Source organism: Rhamphochromis sp. 'chilingali' (genome assembly GCF_963969265.1).
Source record: "Rhamphochromis sp. 'chilingali' genome assembly, chromosome: 22".
NCBI classification, from domain to species: Eukaryota; Metazoa; Chordata; class Actinopteri; order Cichliformes; family Cichlidae; genus Rhamphochromis; species Rhamphochromis sp. 'chilingali'.
In genome coordinates this window covers 22787554-22814510 of record NC_137950.1, presented here as the reverse complement: position 1 = coordinate 22814510, position 26957 = coordinate 22787554, and the positions used below count along the sequence as shown (strand labels likewise).

At 40.8% G+C, this 26957-nt stretch overlaps 4 protein-coding genes across 6 annotated transcripts; 2 read left to right on the top strand and 2 right to left on the bottom strand.

Annotated features, from left to right (window-relative positions):
- Window positions 1-4409: 4409 nt before the first annotated feature.
- On the top strand, window positions 4410-8566 carry timm23a (translocase of inner mitochondrial membrane 23 homolog a (yeast)). Its single transcript, XM_080873991.1, has 7 exons — window positions 4410-4810; window positions 4930-4988; window positions 5080-5173; window positions 6137-6221; window positions 6312-6370; window positions 6559-6669; window positions 7716-8566. The coding sequence occupies exons 1-7, from the start codon at window positions 4705-4707 to the stop codon at window positions 7829-7831; spliced, it is 630 nt and encodes a 209-aa protein (XP_080730117.1). The 5' UTR covers window positions 4410-4704; the 3' UTR covers window positions 7832-8566.
- A 52-nt stretch (window positions 8567-8618) lies between these two features.
- On the bottom strand, window positions 8619-12207 carry LOC308390751 (elastase-1). The gene is made up of 8 exons (XM_080873027.1): window positions 12083-12207; window positions 11592-11658; window positions 11006-11316; window positions 10816-10925; window positions 9959-10053; window positions 9591-9871; window positions 9077-9240; window positions 8619-8978 (listed from the first exon to the last, which is right to left on the bottom strand). Exons 3-8 carry the CDS (start codon window positions 11139-11141, stop codon window positions 8799-8801), a joined length of 966 nt encoding a protein of 321 aa, XP_080729153.1. The 5' UTR covers window positions 11142-11316; window positions 11592-11658; window positions 12083-12207; the 3' UTR covers window positions 8619-8798.
- A 1791-nt stretch (window positions 12208-13998) lies between these two features.
- On the bottom strand, window positions 13999-17866 carry LOC308391084 (uncharacterized protein). The gene is made up of 2 exons (XM_080873539.1): window positions 17786-17866; window positions 13999-16227 (listed from the first exon to the last, which is right to left on the bottom strand). The coding sequence occupies exon 2, from the start codon at window positions 16210-16212 to the stop codon at window positions 14245-14247; it is 1968 nt and encodes a 655-aa protein (XP_080729665.1). The 5' UTR covers window positions 16213-16227; window positions 17786-17866; the 3' UTR covers window positions 13999-14244.
- Window positions 17867-20159: 2293 nt separating this feature from the next.
- Window positions 20160-26796, top strand: syt15 (synaptotagmin XV). Of its 3 annotated transcripts, XM_080873541.1 has the most exons (8): window positions 20160-20263; window positions 20348-20540; window positions 21190-21332; window positions 21637-21929; window positions 22889-23056; window positions 23198-23306; window positions 23451-23633; window positions 24233-26796. In XM_080873541.1, the coding sequence occupies exons 1-8, from the start codon at window positions 20257-20259 to the stop codon at window positions 24370-24372; spliced, it is 1236 nt and encodes a 411-aa protein (XP_080729667.1). In that variant the 5' UTR covers window positions 20160-20256; the 3' UTR covers window positions 24373-26796. The 3 variants fall into 3 exon arrangements, with proteins under 3 accessions (XP_080729667.1, XP_080729666.1, XP_080729668.1); XM_080873540.1 differs by having other exon boundaries at window positions 22889-23306; XM_080873542.1 differs by lacking the exons at window positions 20348-20540; window positions 21190-21332 and having other exon boundaries at window positions 20238-20263; window positions 22889-23306.
- Window positions 26797-26957: the final 161 nt, after the last annotated feature.

Sequence of the window (26957 nt, the reverse complement as noted above, 5' to 3'; positions counted from 1 at the left end):
TCTGTCTTCCTCTGTTATTTAAGTGGACATTACACACATTGATGTGTGTAATAAGAGAGAAGAAAACACCCAGCTCACCATGGTTTCTCACAGGCATGCACATGTATAACAGAAAAAAAAATAAAACCGGCGTGTGGGTTTCAGGTTTGGGGGACGAGATGGCTGGGGAATTGAAGGGAAATTGATTGTGCAAGCTCGCCCTTAAACATCTGCAGAGTAAATATTCCACATGATCACGGTCCGTCCCTGAAGCCTCAGAAAACCACAGCTAATAACCCACATGCTGTGTGTCATGGTAGCTATTGCTTGTTTTCATTTAAACTGAGAAATTTGAGCCTGTCGACACCTGTAGTTAAGTAAAAGTTCTTTTTAAAACTGCAGATTTAAAGTTTCTCACATGCAAAAAAAAAAAAATCACATGAGGGTTTTTTCTGTGGTGAATGAACCCGTGGGTGGCTCATTCGCCCTCTCCCTGCCCTTCCTGCTTTCATTGTGGAGTCGGGGGGTGAGGGGGTGGGGGGGTTGATATTGAACTTCAGGCTTGGAGTTGAGCCTGCACTGTGGAGGCAACCCCACTGATCACAGAGAGAGAGAGAGAGAGAGAGAGAGAGAGAGAGGGGACATAATGTGACCGCTGCTGACAATCCTCTGGACAGGAAGAAGCAGAGTGGAAGCACTGAGTGGACATAGCAAGAGAGAAAAAAAGAGAAGAGAGAATGTGTGTGTGTGTGTGTGTGTGTGTGTGTGTGTGTGTGTGTGTGTGTGTGTGTGTGTGTGTGTGTGTGTGTGTGTGTGTGTGTGTGTGTGTGTGTGTGGATAGAGATGGGTGGGGGTGCGTGCATGTCTGGATGGGTGTGTACCCTTGTCTTCGTTTTTCCTGTTTTCACTTGAGTTTTTGTGCTTTTTTTAAATTCTTGTTCTCTGGTATGAAACACTCTTTAAGCATCTGGTAATGTATTCTGCAGTCAGCGCTCTCCATTGCCAACACTGGGGCCCAGGGCTCCCAGAGCTTACAATCAAAGTGTGTTAGCGTGTGCGTGTGTGTGTGTGTGTGTGAGAAAATGAGCAAAAAGTGAGAAGGAAAGACAGGTTGATTTACATTGCTATGTATGCACAGCATTCTCCACATAATGAACAACCCCTGATTTCCTCTGCTTGGTAAATATTTGATGACTGAGCGGTGGAATGATTTTAGCTGAAATTCAGAGGACTCCTACAAGCTGCTTAAAAGTTGTATTTCAAACCCCTCTCTCTCCCTCTCTTGTCCTCTTCCCATGTAAATAAGGCCAACTCCCCCTAACTCCACACACCCTTCTGAGGCAGTTTAAAGACCCAACACTGTCTCCTTGTATCCTTGGCAACCAGCATACACTGGGGTCCTGTCGTGGCCTCTCTGTCTTTTGTGTTTGGGAGCTCAGAGAGACAGAGAGAGAGAGAGGGAGAGGAAGAAGAGAGGAGAGGAAGGAGACGAAAACAAGACTTACTGAAAAAGACAACAAAGATGACATCACTGCTATTTTATCCCACAACTGAAAATTTGGTTTGTAGCCCAACAGTGATGATGACTATGATGATGAGTAGCCAGAGGCACAAAATGGGTAGCAGCTCAATCTGAGAGAGAGGGGGGGAGAGGCCCAGGGCTGAATGGGGCATTGTGGGAAAGACAGTGGGCACACTGGGCAGTAACACAGAGAACACTAACTCACAGATCATGCCAGAGAGTCTGAAAACACCCACACTGGGCGACAATGGCAAACTTCATCGCTCCACTTGGCCCCCTCTGAATACACACATACAATGGCAGAATCCAAATAAGATGCTCTGTTATTCGTGAAATTTAACACACTACATTCCTTCAGTGCCTCCATCCCTTTGGCCAGCAGCAGATGGCCTGGTCCGAGCTGCACTGAACGTGCACGTCATGTGTTGCACGACAGGTAGGGCACCCAGCTGGCCTGAAAGGTGTGACAGGTGTCGTGGAAGTTGTTTTACCTCCTCAGCTCTGCTTCCCTGCTTCAAGTAAATGCAAACGGCGTCATGCAAATTTAACTTGTATGTGCCACGACTGGTAACAAATTTAACCTAATCATTTAATTAAATCAAGCCTAATTAGAGCGAGGACCGAAAGGACCAGAACCAGCAGGTTTGACCCTCTGCAACCGGTTTCATCTGTACGGTGGGCTCTCTGCTGCCGCCCTGTGCCGAATGTGAGGAATTGCACCTTTTACTCGCGAAATGTTTGCAATAAACCGAACAGGTAAGGAGTTAAAAGACAGGAAAATAAAAAACCCACAGCATGCGTCAGCAGTAGAGCTCAATTCGTTATCTGATTGAATGACTAGTTCCAAGAAAGGTAAGACAATGAGTCTTGATGGGGATTTTTTTTTCACAATTTCACAAACTTCTGATAGAAGGATTAGATTAGAAATAAAATAAGTAAAAGTTGCAGTAAATCTATGAGAATTAAATAATGATTAATAATCATGGGGTTATCTGTTGTACATCTGATTTGTTTTATTGCACCATATGTCAAACATCTGAAATTCATCTACTTCATCTGGTGATGTTATCGGTTCATTCAATAGATGTGTCTATCAGACAATGAGGCATAATGATTGGATTTTTAAGACGTTCAAGTTTTTATACCCATTAAGTAAAAAGAAGTGTGCCGTGAGTATTTTGTACATAAAATAATTGTTGGTATATTTGCAAATTGCTCATTAAAGCATTTTTGAAGCTGACAATGGATACTTACAAATCATGAAGTCAAACTTGTTTTCAAGTGCAAGAACAATATTATATATTTACCAGTTTATACTGTATAATCATTATTACCAGGAGTAGCAGAATGTTAAAACAGATTACTTGATTGTTCCTCTTTCTCTTTTTTTTATTATATTTGACCATTATTGACATTTTCATATAATTACTTTTACTTACACGGAATATATTCTTGTACTACCAATGCAGTTTCTATCTTAAAAACATTCTATATCTGCTTTTATTATGCAAGGAATCATGAGGCTGGCTGCAGAACAATATGGATTTATCCTAGCCAATCAGCAAAGATCAGGCTATGTGACAGATAATGACATTATTGCATGCAATCAATCAGCAGTGACCTGGGGTATTTCACACCTCAGTGTTCTTTCAGGAAATTGAATTTTTCTACCCCCTACCAACTCCCACACCTGCGGTCATAACATTGAAACTAACAGTGGTAAAGTTGTTCTATTTTTTGTGGCATAAAAATGGTGGCACCTTATTTGATCACAGGCCCTGTTCACCTGAAACTAGTGCAAGCAATGGTAAGAACATTTTTTGACATACACCGGATGGATCTGTGAACCGTACTTATTTCGTATTTCAGACATTTTCAGGCTATAATAGTTAAATATGTGTAATTTTACGTTTTTTTTTTTTTTTTACCTTTTAGCAGTTTTTATTATACTTAAGTTGCATATATTGGTGTTTATTTTCCCTGTTAGTCTTATTAATGCTAAAAATGATTTAGTAATTCAATATTTGTGATTTACTTAATTTTGATTTGATTTACTTAATTTTGATTTCATTACATGTAAGAAAAAAACTGTACCACCAGTAGTTCTAATGTTTTTTCACTTTGTATTATATATTTAAAATTTCTGCATCAATATTTTATCATTTCATTTTTGGTAGATCTATTTTTTTTTTCTTGTTTCTTTTTGCAGTGGTCTACTTGGCTCTTGTATGGAAGCTTGCCCATTCAGTACTATGCAAGAGAATAACATAACATATTTGGGTTTAGACAAAACTGTGTGACTGAACTTACATTAACTTAAATATTTGAAGAAATGTATAAATCATTTGCCAAATTATCTTACTTGAGATTACAATAGCTTCACCAAGTACCATGAAGCAGTTGGCTGTGACTGGTGATATGCAGGTTTGTGTGTAAATATGTTATATACCATAATAACCACATTGTCTTATTGGATACTACTACCTTAGAGTAGTTTCACAAAGTATCACAAAGTCTGTCACTGGTATATGTAATATTCTGATTCATCAGAATTCTGATTTATCAGAATATTACATATATTATTATATTATATGATCTCTATAGGGTTGAAATTCTGAATTTCCATAGGTTAAAAGGATCTCGTGTCCACAACTACCATGCAGTCAGTTTTTTATGCTCTGCCTGCTCCTCAAGTTTGCCCTTCAGTTAAGTCAACAGATCCCAGATCCGTTGAACTGTCGTAAAACCGTGGTTTTATTAACGACATCAGAAAGACTTTTTAGTCGACTTATCACTAATAGATACGCAGTAGTACGAACTTTTGGTGTTAAAAATAAGTCTGAGCCGATTTTTTCTCTCATTTTTCACAAGTTACTGTGGGTTTTGATGACGTAACGACAGTGCAGCACCGGTCATCGCTTTACGGCGGAGCGTGCTGCTGGAGGTCAGAGGCATGACGATAACGCGAGATTGGTAATATCGAAGCAAAAAAGACGTAGTTTTCGCTCCAAAAATCCAGCAAGACCAACAAATACGACCTGTGTTGACGTTTCCTTTTGACAGCAGTGAATTCAGGAGCTCGTCTGATATACGTTTGTCTAATAGCTTAAGGGTTTCGACATATCTTGCTAACGTTAGCCAGTCGGCTGCTGTAGCAGCTCCCCTTCAGCCTCCTGTTTGACACTCGGAACATTTATCCAAGCATGGATAACAACTCACAAGGATCAGGGGGTGTTAAAGCAGGCCTGGGGAGTCTTTTTGGAGGGGGTGCACCTCAATACTCCAACACAGAGCTCGCAGGTGTCCCACGTAAGTGTCATGTAATCTAACTGTGATGCTAGCTGCTGTTACATTACTTCAGTGTTGCTGTACTGTCATTCAGTATCTGAAAAATCAACTCGGTCGATAATTGATCGTTTACATTACAGTGACTGGAATGAGCCCATTGTCCCCTTATCTGAACGTGGACCCACGTTTTCTGGTTCAGGTAAAGCTGAGTCTGTCTCCTTTTCTTTGCTGTGAGTGAGAATGTTTTGGATTTTTTTTCCGGGCATCACTGTTTGAATCTTGTGTTTTAGGACACAGATGAATTCATCTTACCTACAGGGGCCAATAAGACAAGAGGAAGATTTGAATTGGCTTTCTTTACCATCGGAGGCTCCTGCATGACTGGTAAGAAACTGGTACACTGACAAAACGGGTTTAATGCTGAATATGACTTGGAAATACAAATTAAAGTACTGTATAGTACAGACTAAGTACAAGTATGTTGATGTCCTTGTTTTGTCTGTCCAATTGATCTACATTTTTTTCTGTTGAGAGCGACAGCTGTGGTCAGAAGATTACATAAAGGAGGAATGATTGCACTGCATACATCTTTAGTGAAATCAAGATTTAATTTATTTTTGACAGAGTCTAAATTGCACGTAGAGGCTCAAATATAGTATACCAGCTATTATTTGGTTAGCAAGTTCCACCTGGATCAGATGCTTTTGGTTTCCATCAACAAGCTTCTGGTATAACTGTGGCTGGATATTTGATGACACTTCTTGGCAGAATTGATAGAGTTTATTTGCTGTTTCCCGCATGGACCTGGCTTTTAAGCAGAGTCTGTAACTTTGGAACATATTCATGTAACATTTACAGATATGTTCATATGGGTAACTGCAAATTTAAGACGAGCTTGAAGGTTTTTGGAGCAGGGGATCTTTCATGGTTGGCACTTTCTCAGCCCATGGTAATGTAAAACTGGCTTTTACATTGAATTTGACTTATGGACAGTGAGGCTGGTGTTTCGGTTTCCAGTTCATGGTAGGCTTGAGCCTTGGTGGTTCCTAGGTTGTTCCTGAACGTGTTAACCAATTTCCTGTCATATGAGGGTGACAGTTTTGGTCATCTTCCAGACCTTGAGCTTCAGCTATGTTTAAAAAGCAAAACAAAACAACAAAAACACAAGAGACAGACATAAAGTGTGGGCATAGAAACACAAATGCAACAAGAACACACACAGTTAATGGCATATAAATCTGTCCATGTTATTTATTAAACCCAAAGCATGATGCAGGTGGAATAGTGTGAAATAATTCTTTCACTGACTCTTTGTTGACCTGTTCTGCATCCTTGTTTGAAATGCAGGGGCGACATTTGGTGCTTTAAACGGCCTTAGAATGGGCTTGAAGGAGACCAGAGACATGGCATGGTCCAAACCACGTAACGTACAGTAAGTTTGGTTACAGAATTCAGTTTATCGAATGGTTTTACGCTTGGATTTGGGTTGCATATTGTTCAAATGTTTATCTTCCCTTCCCAGGATTCTCAACATGGTGACAAGGCAGGGCGCTTCATGGGCCAACACTCTGGGCTCTATTGGTAAAGCTTTATTGTTACTTAAAAATGATGTAGAGGTGTTACTGTAACAAGAATATCTATGAATCCCATGGTTGGAAGATCTTAGTGTTACTGATTTAAATGGATGGATGTATTTATAGGATTTTAAGTTTTCTAAATCAGTATATAATCATACTTTAATTATTTTGTTTTTCTTTATGTCACTGCAGCCTTGCTGTATAGTGCTTTTGGTGTTGCAATAGAGAAAGCCAGAGGAGCAGAAGACGATATCAACACAGTGGCTGCTGGGACATTAACGGGGATGCTCTTTAAATCCGGCGGTTGGTGTCTTTTCCTTTTTTCTGCTTCTACTTTATATCTGGCATTAATGTATATTAATGTACCTCTGTGTGTTTTTAACCTTTTAAATATTAGTTTTTACAAATAAATGATCCAAACATTAGTTTTAGCAAATATCAGGCTGTCAGCAAGCAAAATGGCATTTACCAATGTTGGTGTTCATCAGTTATTTGTCATTTATTTTGCTCTGCAGTTTGATAAAGACTGAAAATTTCTTAGGTCCTTGTTTACGAAATGGGTGACAACATAAACAAAGTAAACGCAAACATGTATGGAAATGCTCAGTTTGTTAGGTAAGCCTTGCCAGTACAGACTTGGACCCCATTTTACTTTCAGAGCTGCCTTAATTGTTCGTGGCATCGATTCAACAACGTCCTGGAGATTTTAGTCCACACTGACATGATAGTATCACACAGTTGCTGTGCATTTGTCAGCTGCACTTCCACGATGACTCACCACTTAGGTGGTCTGTTGGATGGAGATCTGGTGACTGTTGCCATTCAGCTGGCGGATTAGACAGTTGCGTTAACAAGCAGGTGAACAGGTGTACTAAATAAAAGGGCCAGTGAAGATGCTGGTTTAAGTTGTCAGTTAGCAGACGTTTAAAATCCTATTAAAATGATAGTTTGTTCAAAAGAATTTGTTAAATGTGACACATACAGTGTTCTTATTCTCTTATTTGAAAAGCTGTTAGCAGGGATTCTTTATATTAAATCAAGGCTAAATTTTGAACCACATGTCGTAATCATTAATACTGCACTGACTTTTTCATCTTATGCTGTATAAATGTTGTGTGGGCATGTTGTGACTTACAAAGGGCAGTACAGTGAATGCGCAGGCACTGAGATTATCTTTGGAAAGCACCTAAACTTTGTGTTATTAATTTACTTCATGCTGTTTGAAGTATTAGGTTTATCTTTGCCCACCTGGTACTTTGGCTAAGCTGAAGCAATTATTGTTTACTGTAATTAAAATGATTATTGTGATGCATGTTAAGCCGTATGACTCACTCTGTTTGTTTTCTCAGGTGGATTAAAGGGCGTAGCCCGTGGAGGTCTGGTCGGTTTAGCCTTGTCTGGTGCTTACGCTCTCTACAACAACTGGGACCATCTCACCGGCTCTCCTTCATCGAGGCTGTACTAAACTCCCCCACACAGCTGCTTCAACATTAGGGCCAAATATTTTGAGGACACAGCCTTTAACCACAGCGCTAAAAGACATTAGACTCTGGTCAAATGCTTTTTCTTTTTTTTTTCTTTTTTGTTTGATTTTTTGGGTTTTTTCATGGTGCGAATTGGTCGCAGTTCACTGGTTTCCCATCATAGCTGTTTTCCAGGAGCATTCTGGGAACTATGAGATGTGTCTTGGAAAAGTTTTGAACTGAATTAAAATGAAATCCAGACGTAGACCATCCAGTGACAGTTCTCCTTTCATTTATGTTGATTCTCTGAGGTGTTCCTGTCACTGATCTGATCAGTAATGAGAGCACTCTGTGAGGATGCGGTATAAAAATATGACTTTTTGTGATGATTGTTAATGTTACGCTAGATTTTAAACACCCATGATATTTGAGTTCAGTGAGTCAATTTGTAAGATGACCTCCAACATCTGTCGTGTTGTTTAGCCCTTGAATAACAACAGATTCATGTTCTGATTCATGTTGGACTGAAAGACTCTTCTGTAATAGAAGAACAGCTCAGACCTGCAGTCAGAGGGAAGCCTTGGGGTCAGTTTACTCTTCTATTTATTGAAACGTATTGGCTTCTGGCCCACTGTGGAAGAAGAAATCTCTGTAAACTGTACCTTGAAGTGCATGCTGTTAATGTGTCCATCAAACCCACTGTATTATAGATTAAAATAAAAAACAAAAACAAAGGAGCGGTTCAGAGCTTTTGCTTTTAACCAATTTTATTGCATAAATGAGATTGGATGTAAAAGGTGGTGAGCAGTGTGTACTATGCAGTGCTTCACCAGAGTATAAGTATATACTGTAAGAAGATGACAACACATTCAGAACATGAATTAACATCATGGAGTGGAAAGAACTGGCTGTGAGACTGTCTGTAGACGTCGGACATTTAACGGCAGAGCTTATGCTTGCTGCGAGCGCTCAGTGCAGGAAGAAGTCCCTGATGCGTGTTGCCTCGATCCAGGGGATGTAGGCGACGGTGCGGGTGAAGACGCTGGGTTTGTTCTCCACAGTGCAACCGATGGGGCCGAAACTCACCACGCCGTGCACCTCCCAGCGGTCCCGGTCCAGCTGGCACAGCAGAGGACCGCCAGAGTCACCCTGAGAAAGGAGGATGGAGACAGGTGTTGGAAGATGAGATGAGAATTGAGTCTGGTGGATGAAATTTGACTTCAGGATAGTTAAAAGTGTAGTCCTACCTGGCATGCAGCTGGTGGTTCCTCGGTGTCTCTGAACCCGGCGCAGATCATGGAGTCTCGGACGCGGTCTCCCCAGAATTTCTTCTGCCGACAGGTTTTGAAATCAATGATTGGTAGACGGGCTTGATTCAGAGCTTCTGCCAGAGACACGTTCTCCTTCCCACCTGAAAAATGACATGATTTAAGAAATTATATCTCTTAACGTCTTTCTGCTCTTCTTGACTTTTTAACTGTGTTTACATTATATCAATGGACATTTTCTTCGGTGGATGAATACTTCTGACATCCCTTAAAGCACCAGCTGGAATCTGAGATAGAAGGCTAAAAATATTTAGCTTATTATACCAAACATGATCGTTCTTTAAAAAGGTGTTGCTGTTCCTCTACCACTAACCCTCTACCAATAACCCTAGACCCTAGAAATTTTCCTAAAAAATGCATTAAGTTGCTTTTAAGATTTAAGCTCAAAGTTCTGTCATTGCACAGCATCTCAGTACCTTTCTGCACTACTCACCCCGGGTGTCTCCCCAGCCGGTCACCCAGCAGTAGTGTCCTGGTTTGAGGCTGGTCTGCTTGCGCGGCAGGCAGGCGTAGCGGATGAAGTTTGAGGGGACGATATCTGTGGCAGACTTAACCAGGGCAATGTCGTAGTCCAGCTCGCTGTGAGTGGGATAGCGGAAGTTCTCGTGCCGGTAGATCCTCTTCACCGGGATAATCCTCTCTGCAGTCTCTGAACGCTTCAGCTGGTGCTTCCCCAGGACAATCCTCCAGCTCCCAGCATCCTCAGCTTTACCCCTGATAGACGAAAAACACGTGTAGTTTTTGTGTAGTTGTTGAATTGGTATAAGCATGAAATTATAAGTGTACTAAATGTTTTCTTACTTTTGGAAGCAGTGAGCAGCAGTAAGGACCCAGGTCTTGTGGATGAGAGTGCCTCCACAGACATGAATGTACTGTTTACTTCCTCTAGGCCGAACCTGTGAGAAACAACCAGCTCAAAAAACGTGGCTTCTTACTGCTCAGATACTGAAATTAACCGGCTTTCCTTATTTTTTAAAAAAAAATGAGCCTAGTCATACATATTTCTCTCATCACTAATAAATGTAAATTTTAAATACTACGTTCTGCAAAGAAGTTCCAGAGCAAATAAACTGAATATCACATAGAGGAACTCATCAGTTTCCCTTGTGAGCAGCAATTGGCTACAGTAAAGAGGAGAGTCTCCAAATTCCGAGTGGGCGACCATCTGTCTCGCCTGGTTGGGGTGTGAATCAGAAACAAAACTGCATCTGCTGATCAAGTAAATTTGTTTGTGATTTTTCCTCCTTGTGTGGTGGTCCAAAACCTGAGTGGAAATTAGAGTCCAAAAATTATGTAGTTCTGGGTGGAAGGCATGTGCTGGGTAATTGGCTAAATGTTCAGGTCATCTATGACTTTTGACTGTTTTCGGCCAATTTGGCAGATTAATATTACTTGAGATGACAATAAAAGTGAAGACTGTGTGCTTTAAAGGCTTTTCATGGTCACTTCTGAATAAACCAGTGATTCTCAGAAGCTCCTAAAATTCCCATCCCTAAACCACAATTGAATTCTCCTTAAGAATACAGATAGGTTAGACATATCACTTAAAATGATAATGAAAATAATGATTAGTTACAGTCTAGAACTGATATGACCTTTTTAGGTCAATGTAAGACCTCCAGATTCTTTGAATACTGAGCCACGTCAAAGAGGTTTACCTGCAAAGAAACCTGCCAGGGCCAAGAGTGAGGCCTGGCCTCATTCCCAGACACAATCCTTTCAGCCATGTTGGGCTTGAAGTGGGCCATACCACAATCCTTAGGCCAGTCTAAAAAGAGAAAGGCAGAAAATATGAGCACCAAATATTTTGTTTTCCTCATATATTTAGAAGTGTTTTCAAGTCCTCACCCAGGTGAAGGATTTTATGCTGTGGCTGTTGTTCAGAGGTGAGTGTGTATGCAGCTGCAGGCAGGGACGCCTTGCTCAACAGCAGCGGCAGCAACAGAGACAGCAGCAGAAGCAGAGGAGGTCCTGGTACAGCCATCGTCTTCCAGAGAATCACCGGCCGGCCTGCGTTCCACGCTTTTTATACCAAGCACATGCAGATGTACATAAACAGGTACACACACACGCAAAAACAACACACCTCCAGGGACAATGAGCCGTGTCACAACAAAGGCTGAGCGCTGGATAGTTCTCCTCTAGCTTTGGAGTTTCCACTGTAAATGAAAAACAGGGGATTTTGGGGAGTCCCATCAGCACTTTCACACACATATAGTTTGCTCACATGACACTAATTTGCATGCAAGACAAAGACAACATAGTACTGTATGCAAACAAACATCACATCATGTCACGTGACTTAAAGCAGTGACATAGTGACCTGAAAATGACCTTTATCTCTGCATGTGGACTATTTAGATAAACTGGTATTCCAAATAACCAGTGTAGTTCTCACTGTGTAAAGATGACCCAGAAGAAAACATGTTTTTACCTTGAGCTCCTATGATTAGTAGTGTCCCTCGAAACTGGCAGTGGGGAAATAAAAACTGGGGTGGATTCTAGAGGACAAAATACAACACCCAGTGTATAAATGACTCATATAAACTCAAACAAACTTTTACTCTGGTCAGCTAGAACACGTAACAGATCTCACGCTGTCAACATCATTGTGAAGAGATGTCAAATATTTCAGTTGTTCTCATTTTTAGGTTTTTAGATTTTCAGGTTTTCTTACACATACAAATTTTCAATAAGATTAAATTCATTTCTCACTATTTACAGAAATACATAAAAAATAAACCCATAGCTTTTGGCTAGACTGGCATAATATTTTGTGTGAACATGAATTTTTCGCAGAGGATGATTCCTACGTCAACTTCCCGATCATAATGTCCACAATCAGGTCAAAATTCCACTGCTTTACATTTAAATATCTGTTGAACTAATGATAGCATTATCAATAATTTTAATAGTTTTGCAAACCTCTCTTTTTACAGGAAGAAACCTCCATCAGAACCAGGTCTGAGAGTTGCAGCCATCTACCATGATGGTTTGGAGGCGTCACCATCTGGTTGGAAAGCAGTTTGAGCTCCTATATTGAGGTCTTCTCTGGTGGCTGAGAGGGTTGCTTTCCTATTCATTTGTGAATGGACCTTGACTGTTATTTGCACTTGTGTGCCAAATCACACTTCCAGCCTCACAGAGCTGCTAGGTTTATTTTTGAATTGTCACTCACCTCGTGGGTATTTTGGTGAAGGACGTTAAAAGCCACAAGTGTTTGAATACTTTACATCTTTATTAAATTTTATGAACTTTTAAATAGCACAAAATATATCAGCTTTAAAGAACCATTATTGATTCTACTACAGTCCGTTCACCCAAATATTAACAACAACGTGTTCATGTGTTTATGTCACCTAAATTAAATTCTTTTGACAGACTATTTTGTAAATTATTTATAACTTATTGGCTTATCAATTTTCATAAAAATACAAGTGACCCTCCTGCTTCTTCTACACACAAATCCAGATCTGTGAAAATATGACAACAATAACTGCAGTAGAAGCCACTAGTGAGCTGAGCCTTTTTACCCTTGGTGAATGAGAGAGAATGTGCCTGCTCATCTGAATGGCAATGCCTGAATGGCCAAAACTCACAACTGTGGTTCACCAAGTTTACATACAGTTGAACGTTGTGTGTGTGTTTTTCCCCCCGCAGTGAACGAGTTGAGTGAGGTGATGTGTTGCTTCAAAAGTTCAAACAACAAAGTAGCCAAACAATTACACATTTTAGAAAAGAGACCAAAATTATAAAATGTGTATTTCTGAAACATTTTCATTTTATTATTTTGTTGTTGTTGCTGTTGTTGAAGATTTTTGTAATAGGTTTTGAAGGACTCAGACCTTTACTCCAGGTAGCACTTTTTAAATAAAAAACCCATTTACAAACACATTCGTGCATTCATAGTTTTAACACAAACGCGCAAAAGTACATTTTTAAGGGATTCGTGCTTAATAACATAAAACACATATTTGTGCAGAGAGCTAACTTAGCTACCGTGTATATTCCTTTGTTGTGTTTATTAAAGTCATAATGTGCGGAGTGGTTGGTAACCAGCAACCTGCCCAGTACATAACAATTATTTGCAGTGAAATGTCAATGTATGTATTTATTTTGCTTGAACTAAACAAACTAAGCAAAAAGAGTTGGGCAATAGTTCGACTGGCCCCCAACTCCAATGTGTGTAGGAACATCAATCCATCCATCAATCTCTTTTCTGATCTGGTTATTACACTAGGGCTCAGTGAGGCTAGAGCCCTGGACAGTTACGAAACCTTCAAAGGGCTAACAGGCTGTTTTTACACATGTACTTTTGACTTTACCCACAGTGGTGCATTTGAAAATACAAATGGCCAAGTGGATCAGACATTAACTGGTCTTATGGTAGCACGCCAATTCTCTTGTACAAAGTCAAAGTAATGTCAGATTGTAGCGGTGTGAGAATAATAATGCATTCACTGCCAACCAGTGGACAACGTGTGTACTGCCTTGCTAAAGGCTACATCAAGGAAACTCCCTGACCTAAACAACAGAGTTTTTCCAGTAGTACGAGTATGTCTGAAGGAGAGTGTGGAAAATATCTCGACTTGGGTCTCACAGATGTCTGAGGCTGTGAATTCGATAAGACACATAAAAAATATTTAGATTCAATTTAGAATGACGAATGAACCCAAAAAGCATGTCTTTGCACATAGAAAACTCTTACCCTTCACTTCTTATCCTTATGTCCATTGTGTTGCTCATTTGTAGTAATCACTCACAAACCAAAGAATTTCAGCAATGGACACCAATATTTTATTGTACATCTACAGGAACAAGTTTTAGTGATGACTGTTGACTTTTATGAAAAGTTTAGCAGAGTTACATCTATCTTCAACTAAACAGTGAATACCAGTGAGAGAGGAAAACATTACTAATGTTGCACCTGTTGAAAGATGTACCTAATAACAGAAAACATGCTGACAGAAAGTCTAGAATAGAGCTGAACAGAACTCTGAAACTCTTTCAGCTTCAATCCAAGGTTATGAATATTGTGCAACCTGAGGATTTAATTAGTTATCATAGATTTAATTTAGCCAGCTATATTAGTCATCTGCCTTTGTGGAGGCTCCACACCATCTTGGCCTCCTCAGTGACCTTAACACACTCTTCTTCCGGCTGTGTCCATTCCCAGATGAGGGGGACTTAGAATGGTGGCTGCCTTCCTCTCCACAAATCTCTTGCTCATCTTCTTTTGCTTTGTCATCTTCTGCTGTACTCTTTTTCTGTGAAGCTTCTTCTATTTCTATCTTATTTCCCCCTCCTTCCTGCTCTTCTTCTCTACCCTGTTCTGCTTCTGCTGTTCCTTCATTCTTAGGGGACACAGTGATATCAAGGTTTTGAGGAGGTTTAGGTGCTTTCTTCTTCTTTGAGGAACGTCTTGGCGGTTCTGGGCTGTTCTTGCTTTTCAGATGTTTTAGTATGGCTGTGTTCAACTCTTCAGGGTCCACAGATGCCCCATGAACATCCCATGTCATACCATCCTCATCCCATTGCACCTGCTTCATACTGCTCCTCCTTCCACCTAGCTCATCCCTATCCTCTGCCTGAATCTTCAGACACGGCCTCCTGCTCTCCAGATCATGTGAAGAAACAGAGGTAACTTCCAATGCAGGGTCTTCAACTTGTTTTTCCTCCTCCTCTGCACTGCTAACTGGGAACATGCTGGAAGATGCTGATACTAGATTGGAGTTAGACCCTGCTGAAGACTTCAGGTTCAGTCTGGATCCAGGTGGCGAGCCCAAGATAGAATGGGACCCCATGTTGGATGTGGAAATGTTCCTCTTGAGGTCCCACCATGAGCCAACAGGAGAGACCGTCTGCACAGCTGCATCTGCCATTTCTGGCCGTGACACTGGTGGAGCTTCTTGCCTGAACAGCTCTACCTTCATTGCCCTTTCAGTGCCCTCTCCGGCATTTAAGCAGCACCTGCAAGTGTCACCCAACCGTGAGTCACTCAGGGAAGAGACAAGTGGTGACCCCCAACCTCGACCTGTTGCACAGATTTGCTCTGGCTGCCACGGCAGCTCAAGATAGCAGACAGATGGTCCTGTTTTTGACTGCTGCTTTGGAGAATCAGGTGTCAGGTAGCTAAGCATTTGCACAGGGCTTCTTGCTTCTTCACCCTCCAGTATTCCTGTAGGGCTGGACAGCAGTTCTATCACGTCATCAACAAGGCATTCGGGATTTGAAGACACTCCTGCTTCATCTAAACTAACAGAGGACAGGATTGGGGAAGGGAACTGAAATGAAAGGGAATTATTCTCCAAGAAGCCTTCATCTTCTGTGCTGGTGAGCTGGAGTGTTTCAGGAGAGTGGGACTGAAAGCTTGAAGAGTTGTCAATCTTTGGGGATGAGAATGCAGGTGAAAGTTCTAGTAAATCTTCCTGCTGCAGTGAGTTCAGTGGAAGTGGTGAAGAAGAAGTCTGTACAGGTGGTAAAGTAGGCGTGTTGAGCGGGGAGATGAACGGTGAGGGTGTGGTTTCTGGAGAGGTCAGTTTGGACATCGGAGAATCTGGTGCTGCAGAACAAGTGGCTTCATGGATGAGACTGGAGGGGCGTGACACGACTGTGTCTGGAGTGCTGCTGCGGCTATGTGTGCTACCACTACACCCACTCCATCGCTGCATGTTGGAAACCCAATGCTCGCTGAGAGCAGGAGAGCTATTGATGTTAACATTATTGGTTGTGGATGCTAACTGGTGGCTGTTGGTGGTGTTGACATGTTGCCACATGTAAGCGTGCAGCGGCTGCAGTGTCACGGAGTTCTGCTCATAGTGGGTGTTTGTGCTTGAGCTGCGCCTCAGGTCCAGTCTGGTCCACGCTGGATCACGCTTGTGTGGCGGACTTGCAGCCATTAAAACATCCATGGAGCTCTTAGAGAGGGAGAAAATCGGTGCCTGATCATCTTCATCCTCCACCTTTGGAGCTCCACTGGAGTAAGAGAGCGACTGACTGACAGAAAAGCAAGCTGGCTGGTAGCTCTCAGATGCAGGGCGCCCAGCCCTCGCCATGGTAACGGCACTAACCTGTTTGGGAAGACACACCTTTTAACATTAATTCACTGTTTTTCACTGATGCAAAAGTATTGGCCACTAAGAGGGAAGCAGCAACACTTCTATGACACAATACTGACATAGAGTATCATCACCATTGTTGGGAAGGTTATTTTTGCAACGTAATAGTTTACACATGACTAAATACCCTGTTGATTACTCAATCAAAGTCACTTTACTATATTTTGATTATTTTTCTTATAAATAGTTGAAACTACTGTCTTCCTTCTCTCACCCCAACCGGTCGCAGCAGATGGCCCCGCCCCTCCCTGAGCCTGGTTCTGCCGGAGGTTTCTTCCTGTTAAAAGGGAGTTTTTCCTTCCCACTGTCGCCAGAGTGCTTGCTCACAGGGGTCATATGATTGTTGGGTTTTTTCTCTGTATGTATTATTGTAGGGTCTACCTTACAATATAAAGCACCTTGAGGCAACTGTTGTTGTGATTTGGTGCTGTATAAATAAAGTTGAATTGAATTGAACTAGTCTTGTGTGTGTTTCTTAATCAAACATTTCAGTGTTAAATGTCAGAATTTTCAACAATAATTAACAACTCTGTGCAGTGATGTCAGGACACTTTTATGATGATTTAAACATTCAGTTAGTAAAAGTCATTGGTCATCAGTCAAAAAGCTATTTGCAGGCATAGCAGGTTGTTTGGAACAATGTGTATTATTTATGGTGTCATACTCAAATTACAGTTTAAATTCATGGATATGTAGGTTAAAATAAGTAGCTTATTTTGATTCTAGTAGAGAGGTAGAAAAATTGTTCCCCAACTAACCACTCAAAAAAGTAGGTAGTGGGTGTAACTCTAGTTTTATGTGTTTAGCCCCCTTACAGGTACCAAGTTTGATACTTGTACAGCTCCATAGAGTCAAGGGAAGCTGCAGATTGTCATAATGTCACATGATACAGTTCATTATTGAAAACATCACATCTGACCACCTTACTAAAACTAAATTCAACAGTTTAGGAAATGCATGCCAAGACTTGGATGAGAAGGCCGATGCTCGCACTGAGTGCACGTATATGCTCACCCCCACACATCGGCAGGCACTCCAGATTAGCCAAATAAGATTACACAATCCAGATTATTTGGTCAACGAGACAAAGGGTAAATTGTTTGAGACAGAACTACAAAGCCTGTTTGGGACTCATTTAACAAAGACCCAAAAGAGACAAAGAATGATAACTACAGTGGATGGTGGAGTTTAGAATAAATTACAATCAACCTTTTTTAAATCTTTGATTTGTTCATGCTTTTCCTCTTTTTTTCTTCTATTCATTCATGATTCATAACTATAATGCTACTATTTCTGATAAAAAAAAAAGCCTGCATTCTTATTTCATTACCTAGCTGGCTCTGTCCAGCTCTGTCCCAAACTGACCTAGTAGTATTTAGACCACAACTGACCCGATGGTACCCAGACTACCTAATCTGCACAACATAAACTCTTAGTTACCCATAATGGTTATTCACATAAACAAAACAGTATTACATAAGACAGAAAAAAACAAATAGTAAAGTCCTACCTTTAAGTTCACAAGTTATGTCCTGTTTTAGCCTCTGCCATGCCACAGAGCGGGTAGCCCTAAATGGTGTCTTTCCTTCCTCCCCTCATTCCTTCCCCTCTCTTCCTCCCTCACTTCTTAATAAGATCACCTTTGCTGTCTCTAGCATTAAAACAACCCACAGCTTCGCACTCTGTGTCTGTCTGTTGTCAATTTGCTCAAGCTTAATCTCCCTCTCTGTCTTAGCTGGACTTCATTTGAAGCTGGCATCAGTGTAAATGTGATGATTTCCTTTTGTGAATTTGAGTTCTTTGGTATGTTGACGTGTGGGGGAAACAGAGGGGGCCATTACTCTACCTTTAGCCCAGAAGATTAACGGTCATCTTATTAGCTGCCGTCCAATCTCTGAGCAGTCTGAGCGTGTGGATGAATGCGTGTGTGTAAGTGATCAGTGGGTAAGCAAGTGGCTTATTTTGATTCTGAGTTAAGGTCAGGCCAGCTGTCATGACCACCATTGTATGTGTGTGCAGACTATTGTACTAGCAAAAGAAATCATATAGATGTTTAAATTAATTATGTTCGAAAGTCAACCATTCGAGAGATATATTTTACAGAATGCGTAGAAACTTTGAGCTCCTAATGGTTACAAAGGTAAAGTCGGGTGTTTTCATTAAAATCAGTCACCTTTCTTATACCATGAATGTTGATACCACATTTTAAGGGCAGTGCAGAGGCCCCTTCCACAAGATCTTCATTTCAGGATAAAGCAATGTTCTAATCAAACTGTATATAGTGGGGTGGGATGCTGCTGATTTCAACTGAGAATGTAATCAGGCAGTTAAAGGAACACTAAGGAACTCCTCAATCCCACTGCCTTGCCTTCTGCAATGGAACCAGAATCTGGGAAAGAGAGTGACCATCCGCTTCTTGTTGGGGTGAGGTTACTGATGCAGTTAAACAACTGCTCAGTGGCAGAGCCCCTGGGGTAGATAAGGTAGATAAGGTTATCCAAGACTGGCGTGGTGGTTCCCATCTTTAAGATGTCTGCCCCCCCGGCAAAGTCTGAGGCAGGGTGCTGGAGAAGAGTTGAATAGTTATTGGTAAATGAACTGGTTCTTATATAGTGCTTTTCTACTTTACTTGAGCACTCAAAGCACTTTATACTTTGAGTATGAAGTGCTTTTTCTGCATAAATGCACAAGTGCTTTCTATCTGACATTCACACACATTCATACTTTGAATGATAATCGGTTAGTATCTAGCCCAAGGGTATTTGGCATGCAGACTCACCAACCAGCCTTTTGATTAGTAGATGGTCTGCTCTACCTCCTGAGCTACAGTCACTCTGAAATGAATCCCTGGTTCACCAGTTGAACCTCAGATTCAGGAGGAACAATGTGGTTTTTGTCCTGGTGCTGGAACATTGGACCATCTTTTTATCCCCTTGAGAATACTTAAGGGCACCTGGGAGTCACATACTGATTGTTTGATTTAAACTCAACTGTAGAGGTGTACGGAGAAATCACAAAAATCCTGCCATTATCCAAAATCTCATGGACCTTACTGTTGCTACTCTTATATTAGCTATGAGGTACTACAGAGCCCCCAGTGACACTAGGTTGGATAATTCTTTGAATAAAACAAGTTCCCTCAGATTCAAAGTCTAATAAAGGATCAAAAGAACAGAAGACATAGTCTTGTTTTAAGATGTGATGCAGCAGAGTCACTTCAGCACTTAAGTAAGAGAGACACAAACAAGAGAAATGCAGCTGAGACCAAAATATCCTGACTTATTCTAAGAATAATTTACCACAACACAGCTAACAGCTTGATGACATTAACAGGGTTTTTTTTCGTGACGTTTTTTAAGGACACTCTTCCAGATCTGCAATTTTGCATGACTGGGTGCTAGTCATGGTTGGGAAACTGACCTTCATGTGTAAAACTGAAGCAATGGCTCACTAAGGAAGTTAATGAATGCCAGTAGTTGCCAGTCTCTAAGCTGGATCACAAAAGACTGTCAGTTCTGACAATGAACAAGAACAAAAATAAATCCTTAAAACCAGAAAGCACCATCAAACCCAACGAAAAAATGTCTCTCTGCAAGGAAAAAATGAGACAAAACCATTTATTAAATGTTTCATCTTTTAATTTATGCAAAGCAAACAATTAACAAATAAATTCCACTCTAAAGCTCAAGTTAGTTTCTGGTTGTTTAGTGAATTAATTTAACTTAGAATTAATTTGAGGCTCCACTGGAGCCCAACGGCAAATTTTTGCCCGGTGGGTCCTCAAGAGATTAATCCGGCCATGCATATAACAGCATGGGAACCAGCCAGATGTGTCGCACCCTCACAGCTCTGCGGAGTCACAAACGGTAACCTCTCACATTAACAATGAATGCTAAGCAGTAGCTTCATTCCTGGTGAGTCTGTCTGAGTCAAAGCTGACAAGGAAAGAAAAGTTATTCACGTGTTGGAGCTGACCTCTTCATGGCTGGTGAGCAGGAATCTAGATTAAACCTACTGCCTGTGATACACCTGTATTACACCCTATCGTTCCTCCTCTTTGTGTTTTGTTCAGATCACATGTTACAGCTTGCTGTTGGTCTGTCTGTGGGTGTCCTGTTGCTGTTGCTGCTGCTGATTCTGATAGTGTGCTACCTAAGGAGGAGGAAAAAAGAGCAGATGCAGTATGAAGAGCTGCTCTCTGCAGTGCCTTCAGTCCCGGCATGCTCTGCTCCAGTGATCCTGGTGTCTCAGGGCTCCTGGGCCACGTTAGTGAGCATTTTACATAAAATATCTACATACGGGCTCTTGAAGCATTAATTTATTAATTAAAAAAATATTACATATTAATAAGACTCAGAGGCTTTCCGCTTTATCACACGGTCCTCATCAGTGATTGCAGGTGGCTCCCAGTATTACACTATGGCTCATATTGGTTTGTCCTTGTGAATCTGTGTGGTCCTGGAGATACCTCCTGTAGCAGGAATCACTAAGGCAGATTTGAGTTCTTCAGCAGGTGTTTGCCAGCACACTAACACTAAAACTCAGTGACAAAACTATAACAATTTGGGTTGTGATTGGGCCCATGAGTACTGAGAAAATATCAATCTTTATAGACTAAAGATTAAAAATGTATTTCACGACATAAAGCCAGCATATCTTCTATTGGCTAGTATATGTTTAAGTCTTTATCTGTTAGATCTTGTTTCTAGTTTTTAACAGATGTTGTTTAATAGCCCATATTTCCCTTTTTTTCCAAGATTTTTTGTGTGAGAACGAGAGCGTCTATTATTTTCAGTTTGTGAGGAATTTAGTCAGACTTTTACTGACATCTCTGACCACTGACAGCTATTTGCTAAAGGCAGTTGCAGCACCACTCAACACTCATTTAATATTATTTGTCTCTATGTGTGGAAGGCCCCGTGAGATCGCTTTCACTCTACCTCCTCGCTTCATCACACAAAACCATGGAGATCGGAAAAATAACGAGCAGGACAAGAAAGAGGAGGAGGATCCCCAGCGGGACGTACTGGCTCATCGTGGGTCGCTCTCAGTGAGGAGTAGGTCATTGCTTCTTTTTATATGACAGCGTATCAAGACAGTTAGAGCCACTTTGTTGGTGCTGGTTTTATGCTTGTGGAAACATAAGAGGATAATAAGAGCATTCACCTACGATCACCTGAAGAAGATATTATTGTTGTTAAGACGTTTCAGTCTGGACAGATGTGGCGCTTTGGGGGGGACCAGCTCACCTACACTCCTTCAAACCAACAGGGCCAGTCCTGGGCCTGACAATTACACCAAAGTATCACATAGCTTTCATTAAGTTGAAGAAAAACTGTGATATTTTGCTGTTTCCTTCAGGCTGGTACCCAGTGGGGACGGTTTTGGCTGGTCTCTACTCTGTACCTCCTCTAAATGAGGTGGTGGCCCCCCCTCCCGGCATGGTCTCCCGCCTCTGCTTCTCCGTGGAGTATCGACACAGCAGCGAACAGCTCATGGTCTTCTTGCTCCGCCTCAGCAACCTCCCTCCACGTTTCCATGGCAACGTCACGATGGTGGAGCTCAGACTTCTCCCTGATGACAGGCGGCCCCGTCAAGCCAAGGCCCGGGGCACGGGTCCAGACCCCGAGTTCACCGACTGCTTCATTTTCCAGGTGAGGGCAGAAAAGTTTCCAGAAGTTCACATCTAGAAGTTAGAGACAAAAGAGAAGACAAAAATGATTTCCTTAACTTTTATTTAAAGCTGATATCATTTATGTTTTTATAATGTTTTGACTGGAGATGTGAAAGGGGACAAATACTGCTACCCAGGTCCCGAGTAATACACCCACTGAGAGAGAGGAAGAAGAGATGGAGGGTCAGATGGGCACAGAGATTTTTCTAATTTTTAGTATAATGATCATAAAATGGCAGCACGGTGGCACGGTGGTTAGCACTGTTGCCGCACAGCAAGAAGGTCCTGAGTTCAATTCCAACATCAGGCCGGGGTCTTTCTGTGTGGAGTTTGCATGTTCTCCCCGTGTTTGCGTGGGTTCCCTCCGGGTACTCCGGCTTCCTCCCACCGTCCAAAGACATGCAGCTTGTGGGGATAGGTTAACTGGATAATCCAAATTGTCACTAGGTGTGAATGTGCGAATGAATGTGAGTGTGAATGGTTGTCTGTCCCTGTATGTTGGCCCTGCGACAGACTGGCAACCTGTCCAGGGTGTACCCCGCCTCTCGCCCTATGACAGCTGGGATAGGCTCCAGCGCCCCCTGCGACCCTGAAAAAGGATAAGCGGAAGCGAATGGATGGATGGATGGATGATCATAAAATGCTTGAAGGATATCATTCTCTGAATGTTTAAAGGGAGCGTTGGGAGCTAGGAGCAACAAAACTGAACGCAGTCTGTGCAATTTCACACTTGACTTCAGAATCATGGGTGAAGGTCTAATTTCTGTATTGGCAACAGTATTGTTCCCATTCTGCAGTGATTAAATACTAAGAACAACAATTTATCAGAGTTCATTCAGTACACAGAGAAAGACTGACTGAGGTCATAGCTCAGATAAATATTGTGGATATATGAAATCTGCTTTTTGATGTTGAGGAATGAGTACAATGGCTCCACAGGTGTCAGCGTTGCGTGTGCTTCACAGCACCCTGAGTGTGTGTGTGCTGAGTGTGGAGCAGGATGGTAAACGCCATGTGGTGGGTAGGGTGCTGTTTTCTCTGGAGGGGGAGTTCGGTCAGGCTGGCAGGGTGCTCTGGAGAGACCTTGAGACTGAGGAAGACCCACAGGTACACACCAAACAACCACACACACACACACACACACACACACACACACACACACACACACACACACACACACACACACACACACACACCGTACTGCACATGAGTGCAAAGCTAAAAGTTCATGATTGCTGTGCTTGTCAGTGTTCAGAGCTGGGGGATGTGCAGATATCTCTCAGCTACAGTAGGTCCCTGCAGCGCCTTTCAGTGGTGGTTTTGAGGGCTCGAGGCATACAGCTGCTCACAGACGCAGGTACGAGGTGATTTATGGTTGTGGATGGAGCTTGTGTAGAGTACACAAATCCACTGTTTATCTACAAAAGAAAGAAAGTATGAGATAAATCTGGTTATGACCAAAGGAATGTCCGGTAATACAGCACCTGTGTGTGTTTCTAAGGTGTGTGTGTCCAGGTGAGCTTACAAAAGCACACTCAGGTGGTGAAGATGAAGCGCAGCTGTGTGGTGAAAGGTGAAAATGACCCCTACTTCAACTTCAGGTCGACCTTTAAACTGCGACCTCAGCACCTGGACGAGGCCTGCGTGAGGTTTGAGCTGCAGCAGCCGAGCAGCGTCCGCTCAGGTGACTGTTGGATGGGCTGAACTTCAGATCTAAACTTTGTTTGGAGATTAATGGAAATGATCAATGTGTCAGTGTTTCATAAGATAGGCATTAAAAGCTTTTCATCAAACACTCATCTTTGTCATTTTAAAATTTTAATTTCTGACATATAACTTCTGACAATAACAATAAGACCTCACCTACCTGACATTTAAAGAATGTCGAGTGTTTTAGGGCTTCTTTTAAAGAAGTAAAATGTTAGAAAAGCTCCAAGTATACTGAAAAGCATGTTTCTTGTTTATAGTTATATTATTTATATTTATTGAGTTTTTTGAGTTGTTTATTAGTAGAGGTATAATCATATTTAATAAAATGTTATCAGTCTGGAGAGTCCAAGGTTAGGCATTACTGTTAATTTGTCTTTAATGCTTTACGGGTTTTTACAAACTGTCCATTGGAAATAAAGGTTCTTATTCAAAGTTTATGTGTAACAGAAAAAAACTTATTTTTTCCCTTTTTAAAAATGTTTCCTCTTAGGAATTTATTATTAAAAAAATAAGTAAAAAACAGCATCTTCAGAAGATAACATTTCTCACTGGTTCTGTTTCTTTTCCTCTCAGAACCTCCGACCCCTCTGGGAGTGGTGGTGTTGGGTCCCTTCATGTACTCCAGGGGTCCTCAGCTGCAGCACTGGATAGACATGGTCAACACGGCACAGGAGCCCGTCACACTGTGGCACGGACTGCGCAGACCCACCTAACGCTAAAAGCATCCTCATATGAGTAGATATCAAAAATGAAATAAAATAAGTATGAATCAATCATCTACCATTTGTTAAGAAAAATTTCTACAGGAAACTCTGGAATACATCAAAGGAAAAAAGCTGAGAAAAGCTCATTGTTTAGTTTTTTGACCTGTAGCTTTACTCTCTTCGTTCACTGCTCTCAAAGTGTTGTTTTCAGCTGCTGCTGTGCAACATTTAGCAAATGTATTTTCAGGTGTCATCTTCTGTAGCTGATATTGAACAAATCAGAACTAAAAAAAATGGACTTAAATTCATCAGATCAGCACGAAGTTGAGTTTTTGCTGCCCCCAAATGGTGAAAAATAAATAAATAAATACATAAATAAATATTTGGGCTCCTACAAGTTTCAGTAACATTTTTTGTGCAATTCTCTGAAGATTCATGTATTACTTTAAAACAAAGGAATATGAATTCTAATGTGAGAAACTATGTAACATAACAATTAGATGATAGGGTTTAATAAAAATGCTGTAATAAGACTCAGATTTTAATATAGATCATCTTAAAGCCAGTGTAGGAAAGTCTTATTTGGCTTGTAAGCATTTCAAATGTAGAGATATTTTCAGTCTAAACCACCAACATAAGAGCAGCCAAACACAAAATATAGACTTTGATATAAACATTCTCATGTTCCTGCTTATTATTCGTCTTTCAACCTCTATGATTTATCCTCAGATCTTTCCGAGTGAACTCCAGAGTGCATCGTGTGTGTAGCAACGTTAGAAAGAGGCATGCTTGCCATATCAAGCTGGGATAAATGGTCTTGAGTTTGTTGTTCCGTGATTTTCTTTTGTGTGTTTTTAAAATTACATTATATTATACTATATTATATCTTAAAATGACTAGTTATTACAAATTGTAATTATTATAATTATTATTTTTATTACAAAAAATCTTACAAATAAGTGGATGGGATAGTCACTTTTTCTTTTTTTTCTCTTTTCTTTAGAAAAACAGAAAAAACTTTCATAATCTTTACGGTACTGTGCAAAAGTCTTGAGCCACTCATCCTTTCTTTGTGTTTTACAAAGAAAATGGGAAATAGGTTCAGCAAGTTATTAAAATATGTGCAAACATAGATGAAAATGCTGTAATTTGAAAATTCTAACTAAAGTCAAAATTTGGTATGACTGCCTTTATTCTTCTACACAGCCTGAAATCTCTCAGGTATCTTCCTTGTAATTTATCTCAGTAGTCTTCAGAAATAGATCTTCAGGATTCAGGAGATTCTTACTTGGATGTTGGCTTCCTTTTGTTCTGTTCTATGTCAAGATGATAACAAACTGCTTCAATAATGTTGCAGGAGGCCAATCAATGACTGGTAGCGTTCAGGTGTGTTTTTCACCCTGCTATGCTTTTACTGCATTGGCAATATGTTTGGTATCAATGTCATTGCTCAGAAATAAAGACACAGTCCTTTCCAGATGGTATTACATGTTGGCAAATTAAAATGCTCGACGCCACTGCTTGACATGCAACTCCAAACCGTGATTTAGCCTCAGCTTTGTTCCACAGATGGCTGTAGACACTCACTGTCGTACCGCTCTCCTCTGATAATAATTTAATATACAAAAATGTACATTTGGATTCATCACTTCATCAAACCTGTTGCCACTGATTTTCAGTCCAGTTCTTGTCTAATTTTGGATACCTCAGCCTTTTCTCCCCATCTCCCCTCGCTAGAGATTAGCCTCTTGACAGCCACCTTTCCACTGAGGGTGAACAGACAGATGAACTGAAGGGCCTGATGCATCTCTCAGGTCCTGTTTCAGGTCTTTCATTGATTTGTTTGGGATATTTCTCAAGGATATGACTTTCAGAAGCTGCTGATAGTTGGTTAGACTTGTCACTTCTTTAGTTGTCCACACTGTCCAGCTTCCTCAAACTTAAGGGCACACTGTACATCATGGAGGTTTTATGCTAATATCTTGATACAAAAATGCTACAAAATTTTATACAATTTAAAATCATTTAAAATAGTTTCTTTGCCAAAATGTCTGTTATGTGTAAGCACATGACTGGTTCATCCATGAGTCACAGGTTAGTGTTAGAAGTTTAAACTCCCCGGAAGGACATTATCACTTACTTTGAAACCAAAGAAAATAAATTATGTGCCATTGTCAATCTTAATATCTTACTAGGGAAATTCCACATGCATAAATGTAAATTTCAAAACTCAATCCCAATATTTAGTTTGTTTTTAATTGAAATTGAATATTACTTAAACTCTCTTAAATGGAATTCAAATTAAAAAGGTTTATCATTAATTGAAATTCATCCAGAAATTTTCAACAAATGAGCTGTCACAGATACAATTTTCAAGCACAAAGCTACTATAAAGTCTGTCACATCCCTTTTTTTCTTCTTTATTTATTTATTTACCCCTCTTATTTTCATTTTCATTGTATTGCTTATTGTTACTCTTATTTGCCCTGAATGTCTACTGTACAAACTGAACTGGAATGATTGACTGTTCACTTTACAATTTCAAATAAAGTTCTGCAAAAACAAAACAAAACCTCCCTGCCTTTCGTGCTTCC

Excerpts from the sequence above, each read along its gene's own strand:
- syt15 (XM_080873540.1), top strand. Across the intron at positions 21,333-21,636 it reads TGGGTCGCTCTCAGTGAGGA|GCTGGTACCCAGTGGGGACG; the intron begins GTAGGTCATTGC and ends TGTTTCCTTCAG. Across the intron at positions 21,930-22,888 it reads CCGACTGCTTCATTTTCCAG|GTGTCAGCGTTGCGTGTGCT; the intron begins GTGAGGGCAGAA and ends ATGGCTCCACAG.
- LOC308390751 (XM_080873027.1), bottom strand. The coding sequence starts at position 11,141 with ATGGCTGTACCAGGACCTCCTCTGCTTCTGCTGCTGTCTCTGTTGCTG. Across the intron at positions 9,241-9,590 it reads CGGCTGGGGAGACACCCGGG|GTGGGAAGGAGAACGTGTCT; the intron begins GTGAGTAGTGCA and ends GTCATTTTTCAG. Across the intron at positions 8,979-9,076 it reads AACCACCAGCTGCATGCCAG|GGTGACTCTGGCGGTCCTCT; the intron begins GTAGGACTACAC and ends CTCCTTTCTCAG.
- LOC308391084 (XM_080873539.1), bottom strand. The coding sequence starts at position 16,212 with ATGGCGAGGGCTGGGCGCCCTGCATCTGAGAGCTACCAGCCAGCTTGC.
- timm23a (XM_080873991.1), top strand. The coding sequence starts at position 4,705 with ATGGATAACAACTCACAAGGATCAGGGGGTGTTAAAGCAGGCCTGGGG. Across the intron at positions 4,989-5,079 it reads ACCCACGTTTTCTGGTTCAG|GACACAGATGAATTCATCTT; the intron begins GTAAAGCTGAGT and ends CTTGTGTTTTAG. Across the intron at positions 6,670-7,715 it reads GATGCTCTTTAAATCCGGCG|GTGGATTAAAGGGCGTAGCC; the intron begins GTTGGTGTCTTT and ends TTGTTTTCTCAG.